Below are 14,506 nucleotides of genomic sequence, written 5' to 3' on the forward strand. Positions count from 1 at the left end.
GTATTACATCTTTTCAGATTTCAAGAGAACATCTGCATCTTTAGTAAACTGTGTATATTTGGAAATAAAATTAAGCCCTAAATAGAAGCAGTCTGCTGTAACATGATTTAAGTGTTACTGTTATATTTTATGTTCTGTAAAGCCAAACCCTGATTTGGGATGAACCTGTGGGAAAGCTAGCGAGGGGACAGACTATTTAGAATGTAGTTCATTTTCGAATGAGAGCACTAACAAGATCAGTAAGTGGTGGGTGGGGAAATACTTGGGGATGTTTGGACAGAGTGCTTGCATGGGTGGAGAATGACCCTCAAGTGTTGCAAAAACAACAAAGCCACAGACCAGAAAAGCCAGCCCCCTTTTAATCAATATAATAAACCAAGAAATGGAAGGACAAAGTTAGGAAAAGAAAGATTAAAAATTCCAAAGGAATCTCCCAAAATTAAAACAAAAAAAACAAAAAAAACCGAGAACCATTAAATTGTTCACAGTATTTCATTAAAAGCATAAAATATATAGAAATCTTTTTTCAAAAGATGTGTAAGATTTATACATTAGAAACTATTTAACAATATAATATAAATATGAAACAATGTAATAAAAGCTAAAGAAGATCTAAATAAATGGGGCAGTAAGCCATACTCATGTATTGAGATGAATATTACTGAGATGCTGTTACTGACCCTTTCAAATCTGGCTCCAGAAAGGATCCTCCTGCCTCCTTCACTCACAGCAATAGAACAGGGTTGAGCAGCTGGGCTCACAACCAAAGGGGAGCTTCTTCTTTTTTGTTAATTTAAGTAGAGTTGATTTAAAATGTTATGTTAGTTTCTGGTCTACAGCAAAGTGATTCAGTGACACATGGTTACTGATTTTAGTATTCTTTCCCACTATGGTCTATTACAGGATATTGAGTATAGTCCCCTGTGTGGAAGCTTTATTCTCTGATCAGAGGACGGAGAGGTGTGGGCAGGGCTGGTTTATGGGGATCTCTCAGTAGGAGAGGAGGAGCTGGGGGTGAGCACAGTCGCTTTGCTCACGGCCCCAACGCCAAGTGAAGATTTCTGCACGTAGCCTATCACCACTGCCATCTTGAACAAGGTGTACACCAAGAGATACAAACTAGAGTATTTATAACACCATTATCTGTAAGTATAGATGAATGATTGCTGTGGCTTGAATGTCTACCAGGAGGAAGGTGGCTAAATTGTGATATGTTTGTACAAGGCAATTCTGTGCAGCCAAACAAAGGAATGAAGGGTTGCTAAACCCATCACCTCCAAGGATGCTCGGAAATGCAGTATTAATTCTTTTATTTTATTTTATTTTTAAACTTTACATAATTGTATTTGTTTTGCCAAATATCAAAATGAATCCGCCATAATTCTTGAAAGTAAAAGCACAGAAGAATTCATACTTCAGGACTTTCGTTTCTATAAATGTCAAAAACATATGCAGCCAAGCGATATGTTGATTAGGGGCCCTCCCATACCGAGGGACTAAGCCTGCAAAGCATGGTAATCGGTAACACAAAATTCAAGACAGTGGCCAACTCTGGGAAGTAGGAACAGGGATAATTTGGGAGAAAAACACACAGAAATACCATGAATGACATTTTAAAAACTTGAGTGCATGGGACTCTATTTGTTATTTGCTCTCTCAGTGGTACATATCCATTATATATACTCTTTGATGTATCGTGTCTTATAATAAACTTAAAAATATATTAATCTCTCATCAAGGTGCTTTATTCTGATAACTTGAGATGAAGTTCTTCTAATTGTCCAGTGGGACCTTAGGTTGCAGTTCAGCCCTGGTGCTGTAATGGATGGAGAGAAATGAGAAGTGTGACTTTCATGAATTGCTGAAACACAGCACTAGTTCAGTGGCTAAGTCATGTGCCCCTCTTTTTTGTGACTCCATAGACTGTAGCCCACCAGACTCCTTTGTCCATGGAATTTCCCAGGCAGTGATAATGAAGTGAGTTGCCACTTCCTGCTCCAAAACAAAGCACGCTATAACGTATAAACCCTCCCGTGTGTGTGTGTGTGTGTGTGCGCGTGCGTGCGCGTGCTAAGTCACTTTAGTCATGTCCAACTCTTTGCAACCCCATGGACTGTATTCTGCCAGGCAACTCTGTCCATGGGATTTTCTAGGCAAGAATACTGGAGCATGTTGCCATTTCCTCCTCTAAGGGAACTTCCTGACCCAGGGATAGAACTCACATTTCCAGTCTGTCCTGCATTAGGGGTGACTTCCTTATTGCTGAGCCATCAGGGAAGCCCCATTCCCTCTCAAACAATGCCCTAAAATAAACCTGAGAAATATTAAGTGAACCTTTTCATAACCTCAATGATTTAACCCTTATGTGATGAATAATATTTTATTTGAATGTGTTAATTGATGAAACAGTTTGATTGTCATTTAAAAAAAAATGAGTAAGGACTGGGAGCAGAGAGTAAGAAACCTCTGGGGCAGTAGGTCACGCTAATGCATTTCCCTTCCATCTGTGCCCCTGGAGGATGGTGGCTGTGGACACTTTGCCGCTGAATCCTGAGCATCCAGCGTAATCGTTACTATGTCAGTTACCTTTCCTGTTTCAGGCGAACCTGGTGAAGCTTCTTCTGATGCATCAGGCAAATCCGCACCTTCTGAACTGCCATGAGGAGAAGGCTTCTGGTAAGCCATGAACATCATACCAGGCCCTTTTCTGTCTTCCTGGAGTGGCTGGCCCATCACTGCCCCAGCTACCTCGTGAGTCAGTGTCTCCGGGGACGCTCAGTGAAACGCTCCCCCCACCACGCCAGCCAAGCCTGTGTCGCTGACTCCTACACACTGCTCTGTTACGGGAGTCTGTTAGAGAATAGTTACCGTTCATAGGGATCATTGCATTGTACTGCACTGCAATGTGCTTTTGAGGCTTTAAATTTTCTGGGCAGTGATTCTTGCACTGTCGCTCACTTCAAAATAGATTTTCTAAAATACATGCTTGTTCTTTAGGGTATTCTAAAATGGTAATAGTATTTTTTTCTTTCTGCACAAATATTTATATTGCAGACAATAGAGACTAGTATTACCAACCTAATTTAAAACTTTGACAATCTTAATGTTGCTTATTTTCTAATAAATACCTTTTAAAGTTTTCTAGAGTTCTTTCTGCCACTCTTAAAAACTGAGTGCTACATTAATTTTCTAATTTTTAAAAGTTGACAACAATGTTACTACCTGTAAGGTGTTTTGGTATATTAAAAAATAAAAGTTCTAAGTAACAAAGAGAAAAATCTAGTGAAAGTAACAAAATGATATAAAAATTTTGAAGGTAATAATTGATATGAATAACATAAATATGCTTATTCTTCTCATTTTTATTCCTCCAGTGACCTAAAAGCTTGTCATGCCTGAACTTTCTTATTTCATTTCAATCGCCTTGGGTGTCTCAAGGCAAAGTATGATTACCTGATAAACCGCCAAGTTAAGACAGAATGCTCTATTTCTTATTTTATTGGAATTAAGTAACATTGTCTAATGTTTATTCATCTTATTTGCTGAAAATAGACTGAAGACTTAACTAACCCCTGTCAGACAGCTTAATAGTTTCAAACTTCAGAATCACGTTAATATTAATGATAGGGCAGTAGTCTTACCATTACCTACAAAAATATGTGCTTAATGGTAAATATGAAAAGAGTAAATAGAAATTTGTAGCTTTTTCCATTCCTTTTCCAAACATTTTTATTGGAAATTCAAGTCACGTCCTCTGTTAACTCTAGTTCTAAGAGAAGGTGACGTTTTTCCAGGATCGTAATTCTGGCATTTCTCCCGGAGAATAGTGTATATGATTGACCTCCGACTGCAGGGACCCCTGTCTGTCACACTTTGACCTCTCAGGTCTAGTATGAACTTGCCAAAAAAGAGAGACCCAAGGCGATTGACAGGGACAGTCCCAGAGCCCCAGGAGTGACTAACCTGCTGGTCTAGGCTCGCCCCGGCCGCCGCGGACCTTGTGTCTGATGAGCCTCAGACAGTTTTGCCTGCTTTGCCCATGCAGCGTCTAGCATCCGCGTAATCCGTTTTCCATGCCGTGTTGATCACAGGGGACATCGTGATGGGTGCGAAGTAGATTCTTAGTAAACACTTGCTGATTGAATGAAAATACTTCTCACACACACAAGGGACAGAGGACTTCGAGGCAGTGAGAAGCTTCAAGCAGACACAGGGCACACGGCATCTCATGCAACTGTAAGAGCGAGGAGTTAGATGATAGTGCAAAGGACAGTGAGCTACACACCCATTTCAGCTGAGCACAGAAAAATCATTCATCACTGCTGCATTCTATTCTTGCTATTTTGTGTTCTTTGAATTTGGAATGAACACATGAAGGATTATCTAGGGGATACAAGCAGTTGGACGTAGCGCTGTTTCTTGGTACAGAAATAATCTCCCGAGATGAGGGCCCTGAGCTGTCTCCTGCTCATTACACGGAATGATTTAATCTAAAGCAAATGATGATCAAATCCTGGCTTAAATATCTTCTTGCAGTAGCTGAGTTACTTCACCCAGCCTGTAAAGCATGTAACTCAAGTCCATGGACACGGGAGGTTACACAGTTTAGTGGTGAGGGCCAAAAGGAGCAGCTGTGGCCATCAGGTTTCTAATTGTTAATGCCACTTTTTCTTCAGGATGTGCCGATTTTCAGTTTCAGTTGCTAACAAGCATAAATCTGATTAATGCACATCTATAGTGCTGCCGGAGACTGTTCGGATGTCATTGTTAACGTGTGATTTGTAGGGAAATATGATTATTTTTATTTCTTATTGAAAGTGAAAACTAGGCTATGGAGAGAGGCCAGACCCGCTGTTTTTTAAAGGCACAACCGAGTATTTACTTGTTCATCTGCCCACTTAGCAGAATGCCTGTAGAACGCCTGCTGCCCGTTTTATAAGTGCCCAGTTGTTGGGAGGGTACAGCTCTTTTCCTCTCTTGACTCATATTCACCAGGATGAAGGGAGATTCTCATGGAGGAAAACCGGCTTTAAGTTCTGTCAAGCCCGGCTTCTCAGTGATTTCGCATTTTACCCGTGACCACTCCATGAGTATTATTTTTGTATTTGTTCTTTTCATTTGTAATTAAATATGCCACTCACTGATGTACCAGGGAATGGTCTTTTGCAATGGTGATGCTGCCATTGTATTCCCACCGTGGACTTTCCCTGTTTTTCGTTTTGCTTCGTGTGTTGATAAGTCGTAGCATGGTAAGCGCAGCAGGGTCATTGAAAGGGAGCGGTTTCCTGTGACGTCAGCACTCACCGGCTCCGATCGCCTCCTGGTTTCTTGCAGACGTCGCTGCGTCGGAGTTGATTGAGGAAATGCTGCTGAAGGCCGAGTCTGCCTGGGAAGGAAAACCGCAGGCGTCTCTCTGTGTTCAGACCTTGGCCCAAGAGGACCCTTATGAAGAGATCGTCCCTGACCTTCCGGTCCTTCCCAGCAAGCTGTGAGTGCCTCCTCCCCGATCACAGAGTCGTTGACCTCACTCCCGAGGACTCAGTCTTCCTCCTTGGGCATCCTCCCTAGTCACCTGTCACCTTTCAGTGAACGTTAAGCCCGTCTCGCAGCCAAAAGTTAGAGCCTGCCTATCGGTGTTTGCTGAAAGATGCTTGTGGACAGTAAATAAGTCAGGCGTGAAAACCCTCTGATTTTTAAACATTGCCATTTCAGTCCTTCATTCAGTTTGTCATCATGAGACCAATGGTAGTATTTTTTTAAGTACATTCCATATTTCTAACTGAACCAATAACTATCTAACAAGAAAGCAAGAGATTTCCAGTAACTATCATCATGGCTAAATTTGCTCAAGTAGGGAATATTAATACAAATGAAGTGAAGTGAAGGTCACTCAGTCATGTCTGACTCTTTGTGACCCCATGGACTATATAGTCCATGGAATTCTCCAGGCCAGAATCCTGGAGTGGGCAGCCTTTGCCTTCTCTGGGGGATCTTCCTGACCAGGGATCAAACCCAGGTCTCCCACATTACAGGTGGATTCTTTACCAGATGAGCCACAAGGGAAGCCCTGGAATACTGGAGTGGATAATCTATCCCTTCTCCAGGGATCTTCATGACCCAGGAATCAAAGCAGGGTCTCCTGCATTGTAGGCAGATTCTTTACCAACTAAGCTATGAGGGAATTAATACAAATAGTCACTGTTTTCTGTCTTAAGTATAAAACTAATGATTTTTTACTATCTAAAGTATGTCCTAAAGACTGACACATGCTATAAACAAGGGGAAACTTAAAAAATATTGTGCTAAGTGAAGAAAGTCAGACACAGGAGGCCACATAGTGTATTGCTGAATTTATAATGAAATGCCTGGGATTAGCAAATGCACCGAGACAGAAGGTACATTAGTAGTTGGATGAGCAGGGTGAGAGGAAAATGGGAAGTAACTCTGAATGGATATGGGGTTTCTTTAGGGAAATGATGGAAATTTTCTGGAAGTAGATGAGATGGTTACACGCATTTGTGAATGTGCTAAAAAGCACTGACTGGTACTCCATGAAAGTGTGGATTTTGTGCTGTGTATTTTATATCTCAGTAATATACATGCACGAGGAAAAACTATTTCAGACTAAAGCAAAAATCTGCTGCATACAATCAGTGGGACCTTGAGGAAGGTGCTTCCCATCTCCGAATCTGTTTTGTCAGGTGGTGGAGATTAAGTCTAATGTTAAGACTTTCTTTGGGGATAAAATCAAAAATTATATTGAAGAGCAACTCAAGTAAGATATTTTGTAAAGTTTCTTTTATCATTCGTGATTTTATCTTTGTAGTGTTAGAAATAAATATGAACTGGAATAAACAGACAGGATGAAAATAACTAGGTATAGTTATGTTTTGAGGCAAAAATTCTTAATTTGTATAGTTGACTTTCAGACCTTGTTTTAGTGTGGGAAGGGAAAATGTGGACATCTGAAGTCTCCTTGGGCAAACTTTGGGAGATAGTGAGGGACAGGGAAGCCTGGTGTGCTGCAGTCCATGGGGTCCCAAAGAGTCAGACACGACTGAGCAGCTGAACAAAAACAACAACCCCAGCTATAAAGAAGCCCACAAACATTATGAATGAGAACACTTTCTTTAAAGCTGGCAAATGCATGTATTTTTTAGAGAAAAAATAAGACTAGCTGTTGATTTTTAGCACAGTTTCACAGTGGTGATTGATTTGGGCAACAATTTACTGAGCTACATTGGGACATTTTCAAGTAGAGGCCATGTATGAAGTGAATCAGACAATTGACATGATTGACAGGAAACAGAAATGTATTTCTTTAAAAATCTCTTAGGCGTCATTTACAAAGCAGCATTTCTCTCCTAACCACTAGTAGGGTGGAAGTCAGTGGTTACAACACCCAGTGTTTGGGGAGGGTTTGGGTCTCTATCTTCTCTCCTCACTGTTGCTGAGATCTTCTGCAAGCTCCCCTCCTTTTTTTCCCTTTTCCTTATTTTTCCCAGGACAGATCAGGGCATATTCATTGATAGGAGAAGCATAGAGTTATAAAGAACTTAAAATGTCTTCTCTCCTCCATATAATCTACAGTTTTTCTTCTATAATTTTTTCTTCTCCCACTTTTTATCTCTAGTCCTCATTATGAAGATTTAACAAATAAAACCTCATCTGAATTACAGTTGCCCATCTTTCTTCATCATTTAACCCCCCAGCTTCCTATTTCCTTTTTAAAAATTAATTTATTTTAATTGGAGGCTAATTACTTTACAATATTGTGGTGGTTTTTGCCATGCATCGACATGAATCAGCCACGGGTGTACATGCGTCCCCTGCTCCAAAGCCCCCCTCCCACCTCCCTCCCCATCCCATCCCTCTGGGTTGTCCAGTGCACCAGCTTTGAGAGCCCTGTTTCATGCATCAGACTTGGACTGGTCATCTATTTCACATATGGTAATATACATGTTTCAATGCCATTCTCTCAAATCATTGTGCCCTCACCTTCTCCCAGAGTCCAAAAGTCTGTTCTTTATATTTGTGTTTATTTTACTGTCTTGCACATAGGGTTGTCATTACCATCTTTCTAAATTCCATATAAATATGTTAATATACTCTATTGGTGTTTTTCTTTCTGACTTACTTCACTCTGTATAATAGGCTCCAGTTTTATCCACCTCATTAGAACTGACTCAAATGTGTTCTTTTTAATAGCTTGAGTAATATTCCATTGTGTTTATGTACCAAAACTTTCTTATCCATTCTTCTGCCAATAAACATCTACCTCGCCTCCATGTCCTGGCTATTATAAACAGTGCTGCAATGAACATTGGGGTACAGGTGTCTCTCTCAATTCTGATTTCCTCAGTGTGTATGCCCAGCAGTGGGATTGCTGGGTCATATGGCAATTCTATTTCCAGGTTTTTTAAGGAATCTCCACACTATTGTCCATAGTGGCAATACTAGTTTGGATTCCCACCAACACACCCTCTCCAGCATTTATTGTTTGTAAACTTTTTTGATAGCAGCCATTCTGACCAGCATGAAATGATACTTTACTGTGATTTTGATTTGCATTTCTCTGATAATGAGTGATGTTGAGCATCTTTTCATGTGTTTTTTAGCCATCTGTGTATCTTCTTTGGAGAAATGTCTGTTTAGTTCTTTGGCCCATTTTTTGATTGGGTCATTTATTTTTCTGGTATTGAGCTGCATGAGCTGCTTGTATGTTTTTGAGATTAATTTTCTGTCAGTTGTTTCATTTACTATTACTTTCTCTCATTCTGAAGGTTGTCTTTTCACCTTGCTTATAGTTTCCTTCATTGTGCAAAAGCTTTTAATTAGGTCCCATTGGTTTATTTTTGCTTTTATTTCCATTACTCTGGGAGGTGGATCATAGAGGTTCCTGCTATGATTTCTGAGCAAGCAAGTGCATGTTCTGCCTATGTTTTCCTCAGAATTTTATAGTTTCTGGTCTTACATTTATATCTTTAATCCATTTTGAGTTTATTTTTGTGTATGGTGTTATAAAGGGTTCTAGTTTCATTCTTCTACAGGTGGTTGACCAGGTTTCCCAGCATCACTTGTTAAAGAGATTGTCTTGTATATTCTTGCCTCCTTTATCAAAAATAAGGTGTCCATAGGTGTGTGGATTAATCTCTGTGCTTTCTGTTTTATTCCATTGATCTATATTTCTGTCTTTGTGCCAGTACCATACTGTCTTGATGACTGTAGCTTTGCAGGATAGTCTGGAGTCAGGCAGGTTGACTCCTCCAGTTCCATTCTTCTTTCTCAAGATTGCTTTGGCTATTTGAGGTTTTTTGTGTTTCCACACAAATTGTGAAATTATTTGTTCTAATTCTGTGAAAAATACCTTTGGTAGCTTGATAGGGATTGCATTGAATCTATAGATTGCTTTGGATAGTATACTCACTTTCACTATATTGATTCTTCTGATCCATGAACATGGTATACTTATCCATCTATTTGTCTCATCTTTGACCTCTTTCATCAGTGTTTTATAGTTTTCTATATATAGGTCTTTTGTTTGCTTAGGTAAATTTATTCCTACGTATTTTATTCTTTTTGTTGCAATGGTGAATGGATTGTTTCCTTAATTTCTCTTTCTGTTTTCTCATTGTTAGTGTACAGGAATGCAAGGGATTTCTGTGTATTAATTTTGTATCCTGCAACTTTATTCATTGATTAGCTCTAGTAATTTTTTGGTGGTGTGTGTAGGGTTTTCTATGTAGAGGATCATCTGCAAGCAATGAGAGTTTTACTTCTTTTCCAATCTGAATTCCTTTCATTTCTTTTACTTCTCTGATTGCTGTGCCTAAAATTTCCAAAACTGTGTTGAATAGTAGTGGTGAAAGTGGGCACCCTTGTCTTGTTCCTGACTTTAGAGGAAATGTTCTCAATTTTTTGCCACTGAAGATAATGCTTGCTGTGGGTTCATTATAGATGGCTTTTATTATGTTGAGGTATGTTCCTTCTTTGCCTGCTTTCTGGAGAGTTTTTATCATAAATGGGTGTTTAATTTTGCAAAGGCTTTCTCTGCATCTATTGAGATAATCATATCTCAAATTGAAATTTATCTCAATTTGTTAATGTGCTGTATCACATTGATTGATTTGCAAATATTGAAGCATCCTTGCTTCCCTTGGATAAAGCCCACTTGGTCATGATGTATGATCTTTTTAGTATGTTGTTGGATTCTGTCTGCTAGAATTTTGTTGAGGCTGCCATCACCCTAATACCAAAACCAGACAAAGAAAGAAAACTACCTTTTGCCTTCAGGGGAAAGGTAAAATGAACAAGCCAACTTAGCAACACAAAAGGAAATAGGATCTTTGCGTCTATGTTCACCAGTGATGTTGGCCTGTAGTTTTCTTCGTCTGGTTTTGGTATTAGGGTGATGGCAGCCTCAACAAAATTCTCGCTCACGGTCCTTGCCATCTTCTATGAAATCGCTTTCCAAACGGAGATGCCCATAGCATTAGAACAAGACAGGGCCACTGTTTTCCATCTGTCCACCGTCTTATCCACCCAACCCTTTGACCTGGTTCACTCTGAGCATCTAAAATCCAATGATGCAATTTCAGGATAAGGATGGGAGCTTTGAGCCAGCCTAGCCTCTGTTCCTTGTTGGTAAACATACCGATACACTAGGATGATAATGTGCCCTTGCTCCATGGAAAGAGGACACAGGACCTGAGTTTAGGGCCCTCCAAGACCTTACCGTGTGTGTCTGTTTATCTTGGTCTGTATACTTCATGTTGAAACTCCCAAAAAGTTGGTTTGGGATGTTATGGGAAAACCCAAATGAAGTTTGTAGCCATGCAGTTTTAAGTATAAGGCTTTCTTGAGTCATTCCAGGGAATCATCTAACCTGAGACAGTTTGAAGGAACACCTGAAATTGTAGCTAGTTGGCTCCAAAGTGCGGGTGGCCTGGGAATGCCCAGACCTGTGGCTGACATGCGAAGTGGGACTGACTTGCTGAGGACGGCGCCCTTACCTTGGAGGTTCATGCTGACTCTAGGTGGTCCATTTGTATCAGAAACACGCTGTAATACAACACAGGATGATGCAGGTGGCCCATGTCTTGTTAGCTTCTTCTTGATGACTAAGGGACTGTGTAACTCTTGAGGTATTCAGAAACTCCCTTCGTAATGCACAGCACTTCTGGATTCAACTTACTTTAAGAGACTTTTTTAAAGTTTCTTTGGTGATAATTGTTGAGAACTCCTTTAAGGTGAATGAGACTATTCTCAGATGAATGTCTTCAGATCACATCAGATCAGATCAGTTGCTCAGTCGTGTCTGACTCTTTGCCACCCCATGAATCGCCCCGGCCTCCCTGTCCATCACCAGCTCCTGGACTTCACTGAGACTCACGTCCATCGAGTCAATGATGCCATCCAGCCATCTCATCCTCTGTCGTCCCCCTTCTTCTCCTGCCCCCAATCCCTCCCATCATCAGAGTCTTTTCCAATGAGTCAACTCTTCACATGAGGTGGCCAAAGTACTGCAGTTTCAGCTTTAGCATCATTCCTTCCAAAGAAATCCCAGGGCTGCTCTCCTTCAGAATGGACTGGTTGGATCTCCTTGCAGTCCAAGGGACTCTCAAGAGTCTTCTCCAACACCACAGTTCAAAAGCATCAATTCTTTGGTGCTCAGCCTTCTTCACAGTTCAACTCTCACATCCATACATGACCACAGGAAAAACCATAGCCTTGACTAGACGGACCTTTGTTGGCAAAGCAATGTCTCTGCTTTTGAATATGCTATCTAGGTTGGTCATAACTTTCATTCCAAGGAGTAAACATCTTTTAATTTCATGGCTTCAGTCACCATCTACAGTGATTTTGGAACCCAGAAAAATAAAGTTTGACACTGTTTCCACTGTTTCCCCATCTATTTCCCATGAAGTGGTGGGACCGGATGCCATGATCTTTGTTTTCTGAATGTTGAGCTTTAAGCCAACTTTTTCACTCTCCTCTTTCACTCTCATCAAGAGGCTTTTTAGTTCCTCTTCACTTTCTGCCATAAGGGTGGTGTCATCTGCATATCTGAGGTTATTGATATTTCTCCCGGCAATCTTGATTCCAGCTTGTGTGTCTTCCAGTCCAGCAGTTCTCATGATGTACTCTGCATATAAGTTAAATAAGCAGGGTGACAATATACAGCCTTGACGAACTCCTTTTCCTATTTGGAACCAGTCTGTTGTTCCATGTCCAGTTCTAACTGTTGCTTCCTGACCTGCATACAGATTTCTCAAGAGGCAGATCAGGTGGTCTGGTATTCCCATCTCTTTCAGAATTTTCCACAGTTGATTGTGATCCACACAGTCAAAGGCTTTGGCATAGTCAATAAAGCAGAAGTAGATGTTTTTCTGGAACTCTCTTGCTTTTTCTATGATCCAGCGGATGTTGGCAATTTGATCTCTGGTTCCTCTGCCTTTTCTAAAAAGAGCTTGAACATCAGGAAGTTCACGGTTCACATATTGCTGAAGCCTGGCTTGGAGAATTTTGAGCATTACTTTACTAGCGTGTGAGATGAGTGCAATTGTGCGGTAGTTTGAGCATTCTTTGGCATTGCCTTTCTTTGGGATTGGAATGAAAACTGACCTTTTCCAGTCCTGTGGCCACTGCTGAGTTTTCCAAATTTGCTGGCATATTGAGTGCAGCACTTTCACAGCATCATCTTTCAGGATTTGGAATAGCTCAACTGGAATTCCATCACCTCCACTAGCTTTGTTCGTAGTGATGCTTTCTAAGGCCCACTTGACTTCACATTCCAGGATGTCTGGCTCTAGGTCAGTGACCACACCATCGTGATTATCTGGGTCATGAAGATCTTTTTTGTACAGTTCTTCTGTGTATTCTTGCCATCTCTTCTTAATATCTTCTGCTTCTGTTAGGTCCATACCATTTCTGTCCTTTATCGAGCCCATCTTTGCATGAATTTCTTAAAAACAGTATTATTTCAAATCCAACCACAAGTGACACACTGAAATTTTTATTTTTGTTTTAGAGACAAGTGATATTTTACCAAAGTGGTTTTTTAAGTTGTGGGTTTTTCTTAAAAAACCTAAGGTTGATTTTTGTTGTTGTTGTTTTTTTTGGGGGGTGTCAACAATAGCAATTAATTGAAACACTTTCCAAGAAATGTTTCATTCCACATTAAGCTTTGGTTAATTATTTTATTTCATTGATGCAGAATAACTCCAATTCCCTGTAATAATTTATGTAGCTATTTTCCTAAGATTAAAATCGGGAACTATTTACTTGGTCCATTACTTTAACCATCAAAATAACTGAATCACATTTGCCATTTCTCGACATTTGTTTCTATTAAGTTTTCTTCCCTTATGGGTCAAATGTATCTCAATATAGTCCATTTTATTTCTTCTCTTTAGTTTTCTAAAACCTCCTGAGTTATAATGGGCAATAATTGTTGCCTTCATTACTTTTATGATGTTCCTCTTTCAATTTTCAGAAATAGAATCCCAGTTCCTCCAGGCACACTTGCTCTGCATGAAATGCCTTTTATGTTTATAGAAATAAGTAAGTCTTGAATAAATCTAGTCGAGTTCAGAAATTGGGTGTATGCTGGTGTAGTCCTATCTAATTTCTTCCACAGTCGAGTTAAATTTACCTCTCCTGCATTAATCTAAAGTACCCTTGGCTGGTAGCTCTTTCATTTTCTTGATGTTTATGGAGGCTGCCTTACCAAAAGCCTTCTTTTAGAAAGTAAACTATTTAATCCTATTTTTTCTTTCTCACTGATAAATGTCTAGCCATAATTTTTTTTGTAATCAGAATACTTTTTCATTGAAGAAAATATGGAGAGTGTAGAATGATATATATAAATATGAAATGGTATGGACCTAACAGAAGCAGAAGATATTAAGAAGAGATGGCAAGAATACACAGAAGAACTGTACAAAAAAGATCTTCATGACCCAGATAATCACGATGGTGTGGTCACTGACCTAGAGCCAGACATCCTGGAATGTGAAGTCAAGTGGGCCTTAGAAAGCATCACTACGAACAAAGCTAGTGGAGGTGATGGAATTCCAGTTGAGCTATTCCAAATCCTGAAAGATGATGCTGTGAAAGTGCTGCACTCAATATGCCAGCAAATTTGGAAAACTCAGCAGTGGCCACAGGACTGGAAAAGGTCAGTTTTCATTCCAATCCCAAAGAAAGGCAATGCCAAAGAATGCTCAAACTACCGCACAATTGCACTCATCTCACACGCTAGTAAAGTAATGCTCAAAATTCTCCAAGCCAGGCTTCAGCAATATGTGAACCGTGAACTTCCTGATGTTCAAGCTCTTTTTAGAAAAGGCAGAGGAACCAGAGATCAAATTGCCAACATCCGCTGGATCATAGAAAAAGCAAGAGAGTTCCAGAAAAACATCTACTTCTGCTTTATTGACTATGCCAAAGCCTTTGACTGTGTGGATCACAATCAACTGTGGAAAATTCTGAAAGAGATGGGAAT

At 40.0% G+C, this 14,506-nt stretch overlaps 1 protein-coding gene across 3 annotated transcripts in view; it reads left to right on the top strand.

Moving 5' to 3' along the window:
- MYO16 (myosin XVI) overlaps positions 1 to 14,506 on the top strand; it is a 519,124-nt gene that overhangs the window by 223,268 nt on the left and 281,350 nt on the right. For all 3 annotated transcript variants that reach the window (XM_059892322.1, XM_025000169.2, XM_059892321.1), the window contains exons 8-9: positions 2,601 to 2,676; positions 5,335 to 5,488. In XM_059892322.1, the coding sequence (XP_059748305.1) occupies positions 2,601 to 2,676; positions 5,335 to 5,488 (230 nt within the window). The remainder of the gene's footprint in view (positions 1 to 2,600; positions 2,677 to 5,334; positions 5,489 to 14,506) is intronic.

Source organism: Bos taurus, chromosome 12, assembly GCF_002263795.3.
Source record: "Bos taurus isolate L1 Dominette 01449 registration number 42190680 breed Hereford chromosome 12, ARS-UCD2.0, whole genome shotgun sequence".
Lineage (NCBI taxonomy): Eukaryota > Metazoa > Chordata > Mammalia > Artiodactyla > Bovidae > Bos > Bos taurus.